General features: G+C 48.8%; 1 protein-coding gene across 1 annotated transcript; it reads left to right on the top strand.

The window, feature by feature from the left end:
* The first annotated feature begins 6 nt into the window (after positions 1-6).
* Positions 7-6,552, top strand: LOC123021695 (zinc finger protein 850-like). The gene is made up of 2 exons (XM_044426714.1): positions 7-2,056; positions 6,008-6,552. The coding sequence occupies exons 1-2, from the start codon at positions 167-169 to the stop codon at positions 6,056-6,058; spliced, it is 1,941 nt and encodes a 646-aa protein (XP_044282649.1). The 5' UTR covers positions 7-166; the 3' UTR covers positions 6,059-6,552.
* Positions 6,553-8,033: the final 1,481 nt, after the last annotated feature.

The following is an 8,033-nucleotide window of genomic DNA, read 5'->3' as shown; positions in this document are numbered from 1 at the left end:
CTGGCAGGGATGTCCCAGAAATGCCAGCTGGGGAGGAATCACTGAAGTCACCAGGAAGGCTAAAGTGCCCCTCTTGTGGGGAAAGCTTTGCTCACAAATCTGCATTGGGGAACATTGGAAAATTCACACAAGGGAGGTACCCTTTGAATGCCTGCAGGTGTGGAGAATGTTCAGCCGTCTTAACGGTCTCTCTTTACAGCAAGGACTGCCCACAGAGGAGAAACCTTGTGAGTGCCTTGAGTGTGGAAAGGGGTTCAGTGGAAGAAGAGCCCTTGATTTACATGAACAGATTCACAAGGGGGAGAAACCCTTTGAGTGCCCGGAGTGTGGAAAGACCTTTCAATTGAAGGGTGGATTTACTGCTCATCAAAGAGTCCACACAGGAGAGAAACCCTATAAATGCTTGGAGTGTGGCAAGAGCTTCACTCAGTGTTCAAATATTGCTCGCCATCGGAGAAGTCACACGGGGGAGAAACCGTTTGAATGCCAGGAGTGTGGCAAGAGCTTCACTCAGTACCCACATCTCGCTCTCCATAGGAGAATTCACACAGGGGAGAAACCGTTTGAATGCCAGGAGTGTGGCAAGAGCTTCACTCAATACCCAAATCTCGCTCGCCATCGGAGAATTCACACAGCGGAGAAAACATATGAATGTCTTGACTGTGGAAAGAGCTTTGGGACCAAAGAAGTCCTTGATGTTCATAAAAGGATCCACACAGAGGAGAAACCATTTAAATGCTCAGGGTGTGGAAAGGGGTTCAGTGGGAAATGGCAACTCACCACTCATGAACGAACCCACACAGGGGAGAAACCATTCAAGTGTATGGAGTGTGGCAGGTGCTTCAGTCGGAGCTCAAGCCTTGCTTACCATCATATAATTCACACAGGGGAGAAACCCTATAAATGCTTGGAGTGTGGCAAGAGCTTCACTCAGTACCCAAGTCTTGCTCGCCATCGGAGAATTCACACGGGGGAGAAACCATATGAATGTCTTGACTGTGGAAAGAGCTTCGGGACAAAAGAAGCCCTTGATCTTCATAGAAGGATTCACACAGGGGAGAAACCATTCAAGTGTATGGAGTGTGGCAGGTGCTTCAGTCGGAGCTCAAGCCTTGCTTACCATCATATAATTCACACAGGAGAGAAACCCTATAAATGCTTGGAGTGTGGCAAGAGCTTTACTCAACGCTCACATCTCACTCGCCATTGGAGAATTCACACGGGGGAGAAACCATATGAATGTCTTGAGTGTGGAAAGACCTTTCGATTGAAGGGTGGATTGACTGCTCATCAAAGAGTCCACACAGGAGAGAAACCCTATAAATGCTTAGAGTGTGGCAAGAGCTTCACTCAGTATCCAAGTCTCGCTTGCCATCAGAGAATTCACACGGGAGAGAAACCATATGAATGTCTTGAGTGTGGAAAGACCTTTCGATCGAAGGGCGGATTGACTGCTCATCAACGAGTCCACACAGGAGAGAAATTCTATAAATGCTTGGAGTGTGGCAAGAGCTTCGCTCAGTACCCAAGTCTCGCTTGCCATCGGAGAATTCACACGGGGGAGAAACCATATGAATGTCTTGACTGTGTAAAGAGCTTCAGGACAAAAGGAGCCCTTGATGTTCATAAAAGGATCCACACAGAGGAGAAACTATTCAAGTGTATGGAGTGTGGCAAGTGCTTCAGTCAGAACTCAGGCCTTGCTTGCCATCATACAATTCACACGGGGGAGAAACCCTTTGAGTGCCAGGAGTGTGGAAAGACCTTCCGATTCAAGGCAAAATTGACTAATCATCAAAGAGTCCACACAGGAGAGAAACCCTATAAATGCTTGGAGTGTGGCAAGAGCTTCACTCAGCGCACACATCTCGCTCACCATCAGAGAATTCACACGGGGGAGAAACATTTTGAATGTCATGAGTGTGGAAAGACATTTCGATCGAAGGCTGTATTGACTACTCATCAAAGTATTCACACAGGGGAGAAACCGTATGAATGTCTTGAGTGTGGAAAGAGTTTCAAGGGAAAAGGAGATCTTAATGTACCTAAAAGCAAGGTAAGCCGCCTTGGGTCCTTCACAGGAGGAAAAAAGGTGGGAGATAAATGCAATGTAATGAGAATAAGTCTGTTGGAGAGTGAAGAGTACAGGAATGAAGTGCCCCTGAAAGTCTTTTGCATGCGGAGGATGCTTGCCCAGGCCACCCTTTTCTCCTGTCTGTGCAGCGTATCCTCTCCCACCCCTGTTTTCGCGACCTCTCTGCCCTGCCCTGAATTATTTTATCTGCAAGATCTTAGGATTCCTTGCAAGAAGAATACAGAATTTCGTACGAATCAACAAATGCAATTTAGAAGTTTTGACACTAATCCAAAGGGAGCAGATTCTTTTTTCTTTGACAGGACTGTGGACCCCACAGTGGATTTGGTTCTCCTTTGTCACAGAAGAGCAGAGTGATCGGTAGCATTAACGAACTTCCCCTTCCCTTTCCCCTTCCCTTCCTCGAATGACATTTATATCCTGCCTTCCTCCCCTTCCGAGGAACCACTTTTCCCTTTTTATCTTTACACAGCAACCCTGTGAGGTAGGCTAGGCTGCGTGATTGGCCATCCCCAGGTCACCCGGGGTGCTTTGTGGCTGAGTGGAGATTAATCTAGTAGCCCATCTGTGGGCCGAGGGTTTTGGGGTGAGTGGGGGCCTGGTCCATTGCCAAGGGGGAGAGCAACATCTTAGCCACAGCCCTTCTGCCTCTGTCCACGGAGTTTTAAGGAAACGTGGAGGTTTGTTCTACAGTATATCACAGAAGTGAGTACTCCCCTCAAATTTTGCAAATATTTTGTTGTATCTTTTCATGTGACAACACTGAAGAAATGACAATGTGCTACAGTGTAAAGTAGTGAGTATACAGCTTGTATAACAGTGTAAATTTGCTGTCCCCTCAAAATAACTCAACACACAGCCATCAATGTCTAAACCGCTGGCAACAAAAGTGAGTACACCCCTAAGTGAAACTGTCCAAATTGGGCCCAAAGTGCCAATATGTGGTGTGGCCACCATCATTTTCCAGCACTGCCTTAACCCTCTTGGGCGTGGAGTTCACTCACTTCTGTGATATACTGTATGTATGTCAGTGAGGGCAGAAAGAGATTATTCTCCAGTTGCATGTTGTGCTGTTTGGCAGTTCCAATATTCCCTGAGCAATGGCAGATCATAAAACAGAGGGTCTTAGGTTCGATGCATTGCACCAAGTCTTTCCCCAAGAGAACTACAACTATGTATCAGGTATCAAAGGACAGGGACTGTCCCTGCTAGTGAGAGATCCTTGAAGCTCATGATATGAGCAGAGAACTAAGTTGCTGTGATTCTACACCAGAAAATGACTTGCCATGGAAAGCGCCTGAAGGAGGGAGGCCTGGTGAAGTCGTGTTGCTGCAGCGCAGCCTCAGCGGCAGGGATGACTCCAAGTCTAAGGTGATTTGCAGGCCTGTAATGATTCAGGGGTACGTGCCACCCCTCTTCCGAGATAAGGGGCACCTTGACCTCAGCGTCCCATAGGCTGCATGGGGAACAGCAGCAGCAGCAGCGAGAGCATTTTCCTTGTGCCCGGAAGACCCACCTGCTCCAGTGCTTTCAGTGGTGAAACACAGCCAGGCTTGGGTGCAGCGGGTCCCCTTGTGGCTCCTTTTGATTCGATTGTTTATGTCTAAGATGAACTGTGGAGAGAAAAATCCCTCGAGCTTTGGCCAGGAGAGATAAAATAAATCATCATGCTTTGTATAATTTTGAGGACCAGATGCTGCACATGCTGAGCTCTCTTTGAGGCTGGGCAGGAGAAAGGTTGCTTGTGAAAGCGCCAAGTAGGGGCTCACCTGTGGGACAAGGATTACAGGAGGGAGCAGTTGAGTTTGCCCGACCTTTCTCTAAACCCAAGCCAAGCCATGCCAAGCCTAGCCAAGCCAAGCCATGCCACGCCTAGCAAAGCCTAGCCACGCCACGCCTGAATTAATGCATCCTTTTATGACTTTGAGGCTTTTGACAGGAGCAGGCGAATGGGGTGATACCGACTGGAAATATCTGCTAATAATTTGTGGCAGTTGTCACACTGATCCACAATTAAGGCACATATGGTCAGTTTCTTGCTAGGGCAACTGGGTATATTCACAATTAAACACCTGTATCCCTGGGTGCCCAGGGCAGGAATCCCCCATGCTGCTTCCATTAGGGTTACATAAGATGCACAAAAGGGGAGTGAATACAATACACGGGAAGGTGATTGGATGCTTTGATATGGATAGGAAAGTCATTGGATACACCATGAAGAAAAGTTACGTTTTGTAAGGAATGGAATCCAAGCAATGACGATGCGGGAGGCAAAGTACCAAGCAGGGACAGTTTAATATGTTCTGGCCAGACCGGGCGCTCACCCCAAAGGCAGTGCCCTGGGGGAGCAGTTTCCACAGCCTCTTCTTCCCTACTCACGCACAAAGTCCCTGCCTCCTTTCTCCTTGAACAGGCTGGCCAAGTTACATGAACAGAAAGGTTGCATGTGTGAACTCACTGGGTTAGGGAGGCACTTTAGCAAGCCTGTAAAGCACAGGGATTGCACTTTGACAGTTACCCACTCACGGAGTGGGGTCACCTGGCCTCCACCACCAGACGCCGAGGCCTCTTTTGAGGTGTTTGTGGCAGGGCAGTGGGTTGGGATGGTAAGCGCTGCTTTTCTGAGTGCACTGTACTGATAGGTCAGTCTAGCAAATTCTTGACAGTACAGTGCATGTTCACAAGTGCAAATGTGCCTGCGGGAAGAATCCGGGTTGGCAAGCACACGCGGCAGGAGCTTGCCTCTGCTTAGGTGGGCCCATTCAGAAGCAAGGGGCGCCATCGTCTCAGCTCCAGCAGCTGCTCAGGCTCGCTAAGGAGGCCATCTTCTCAAGGCAGCGACCGTGACCTGCTGGTGCCTTGTGAGAAAGAGGTGCAGCTTTGATGTTACAACGCAAAGGCACCGATGAGCAAGGTTTTTCTGCCAGGATTTGTCTGAATTTTCCCAACACCTGACAAGGCCCCAGCCTTGCCACACATTGGCAGGTGTTCAGCGGGTGCTCCTTACCTGGCGCAGGCACACGCGAGTGAACGGTCTGCGGCTCTTGCGGAAGCAAGACCCCCTGCCCCCCTTTGCCTGCCTCTTTTCATCAGACAGCAAATATACCTCACCATCTTGCTGATTCTCCGCTGCTGACGCGGGACTCAGGCGCAACACACAGTAGCAGGAAGGTAGGTCTACTCAGAAGTCAGTCGGGGCAGTGCAGATGGATCCGTCCCCTTGACTTTGAGGGTGCGTGGCTGGCCAGCTTGCAGGGCGGAGCGAAAGCGAGGAGCTTGGAGGGAGGGGACCAAGCCCTGTGCCCTTTGTGCTATTGCATGATGTATTTGGCAGTTGCTTGTATTTTATATTGTGTTTATATTGTGTTTTATTATGTGTACGGACTGTTGTTCGCCATCTGGGGTCCCCTGGAAGCAGAGCTCAAGGCAGCATGAAAACCGTGGTGGCGCATGGTCCTTTTGGGACTCCAGAAACCCTTTGACCTCCAAGGGTTATGGGAAACCAGTAAAAGCAGGGGGGATGCGGAGGTGAAGGTTGTCTCTGCAGTCCACCCACTATGCAGAGCAGCAAGATGGCCGATTTCGGTGTGACGGTGGGGGTTTGGTGGGGTAGGAATGAGCAGGACACAGCACACCTCGCCGGAGCTGGTTTCCTCCTTTGCCCCCTCCCGTCACCCAAAAGCCGTTCTGTGGAGTTGTGCTGTTGGTCTTGTTGGGGTCCTCCAAGGCGTGCGCCTCAGCTCTGACTTGGGAGTTGCTTCCCAGTGTCCCGCCTGGGCCCCATCCATCCCTATGGCCTTCCAGACTCTGGTCAGAAGGATTGTCCTGTCATTTAATAAACATGTAAAAAGGACTAACCTGTGTTTGTGAACCACATGTTTTACGATCAGGTGTGCCTTCTTTTTCTTTCAGCTCCTGCTGTCCTTCAAGCGGGAGACAGGACACGGTACCCGGGAGAAGTGAGCTGTGCTGGATCCGGACTGAGGAGAAGCCATGGACGAGGAGGATGGAGACCTGGGACCAGCACAAGCCCTGGGCAGGGACTGGGCAAGGCAGCGGCTCTTCCTCTTCCTCTTCGGCAGCCCTGCCAGTCCCTTCCCAAACATTTCCCCTCTCCAGGTCAGCTGAGGAGCTGAGTCCAGCGACCCTGGGGTGCTCCCAGGGCCCGTGCCTCTCCCAAAGGCCCCTCTCCGCAGTCCCCAGACAACACGCAGGCTATCTCCAGTCTGCAGCTGGAGATCCCCTTTTCGCTCGCTGATGCCCGGGGAACAGCCTGGTTGCTTCTGGGGATGACCGGGGGATTGCATGGAGCAGGGTCCCCAGAAGGTGGCCTGGGACAGCGTTCCAGCCCCTCTTGGCCTGGAAGCTCAGTAGGTGACCTTGAGCCCATGTTATGAGACCTGCCTTTGTTAGTTTTTAAATTATTGGTCCGTCTTAGTATTTGTGATTTTAGACCTATTTATACTTTTATACTTCTACTGTTATGGATTTTACTGTATTCTAATTGTAGCATGTCAATTGAATAAAGAAATAAAAAGAATAATATTGCCTGATTGGAAGCTGCATTTCTTCTTTGCACTGTTTAAAGAGTGGCCATTTAAATGCTGTTTTTATGGGCAGATCATTAACAGATGTTTATCAAGGTGGAATCCATCTGGCACTACTTCTTTTGAGCTGGCTGGTTGGCTGTCCCTAGTAGAGTGGTGGTCTAAGTCCCAGATTTGTCTCTTCCCTAAAACGAACACATGAATTCTACAGTTATGCAACCCAACTGGCAAGCCATACTGTCCACATGGAAAGGATAGGACCGTGATGGCCTCCAGTGGTGCAGTCCAGTTCAGGACTGCACCATTGGAGTGACTGTAGGCCCCAGGAACTGATGTTCTTTATATCATGGCTGGTTGGAAATGGGGAGAGGTCAGTGTTGTTCTCTTCCCTGGTTTTCACTCAGTCTCTTCCCTTCCACACCCACCATTTTCTTCCCTCACACTCCCCTAAGAATTAATCTTCTCTTTTTTATGTATTTCTTGGATTTGGAGCTGGCTTTCTACCAAGAAAACAGCCATCAAGTAAGCTTATAACTTTAAGAACTTTAAAACTTGAAAGCCATCATAAAACAAATACATTAAAAACACAGCTATAATGAAAACATCACAGAACCCAACAGACTGGCTTAAATACCCAAGGTGTACATGAATACAACTTATTTCATAGAATCATGGAATGCTAAAGTTGGAAGGGGCCAGAAGGCCACCAGGTTCAACCCCCTGCTGCTGCAGAATGCTAAGTTGCACCATTCCTTTCAGGTGACTGTTTGAATTAAGGTCTCCAGCGAGAGCCCACAACTTCCCCAGGTAATAGGTTCCATTGTCGTATTGCTCTGACAGTCAGGAAATTCTTCCTGTTGTCTAGTCTAAATCTGGTTTCCTTTAACTTGAGCTCCTTATTCCATGTCCTGAACCATGAAATGATCAAGAAGAGATCCCATCCTTCCTCTTTGTGGCAGCCTTTCAGCTGCTTGTTGAGTGCTCTCCTCTCTCTCCCCAATCTTCTCTTCCTGAAGCTGAATATGCCCAGTTCTCCCCATCTTTCCTCAGAGGCTTTTCCTCCAGTCCCTGAATCATCCGTGTTGCCCTCCTCCGTACCCTTTCTGGCATTTCTGCATCTTTTTAAAACTGGACACAGCACTCCAGGTGAAGTCGGACTAGTGCTGAGTATTGGGGAACTAGTACTTCACGTGTTTTGGAAGTGATACTTCTGTTAATGCAGCCCAAGATGACATTTGCCTTTTTTGCAGCTACATCACATGGATGGCTCATACGTAGCTTGTGATCTGCAACCCCAAGATCCCTCCCCTTTGCAGTATTGTTGAACCAAGTGCTCCCATCTTTTATTATTATTATTATTATTATTATTATTATTATTATTATTATTATTA

Source organism: Varanus komodoensis, unplaced genomic scaffold (genome assembly GCF_004798865.1).
Source record: "Varanus komodoensis strain SLA01 unplaced genomic scaffold, ASM479886v1 scaffold172, whole genome shotgun sequence".
Classification (NCBI taxonomy): Eukaryota; Metazoa; Chordata; class Lepidosauria; order Squamata; family Varanidae; genus Varanus; species Varanus komodoensis.
Note: the sequence above shows the minus strand (reverse complement) of the source record. Positions and strands in the feature narration are given on the sequence as shown.

Coding starts and splice junctions, on each gene's coding strand:
- LOC123021695 (XM_044426714.1), top strand. CDS start 167: ATGTTCAGCCGTCTTAACGGTCTCTCTTTACAGCAAGGACTGCCCACA. Junction 2,057..6,007: donor TTAATGTACCTAAAAGCAAG/GTAAGCCGCCTT, acceptor TTTTTCTTTCAG/CTCCTGCTGTCCTTCAAGCG.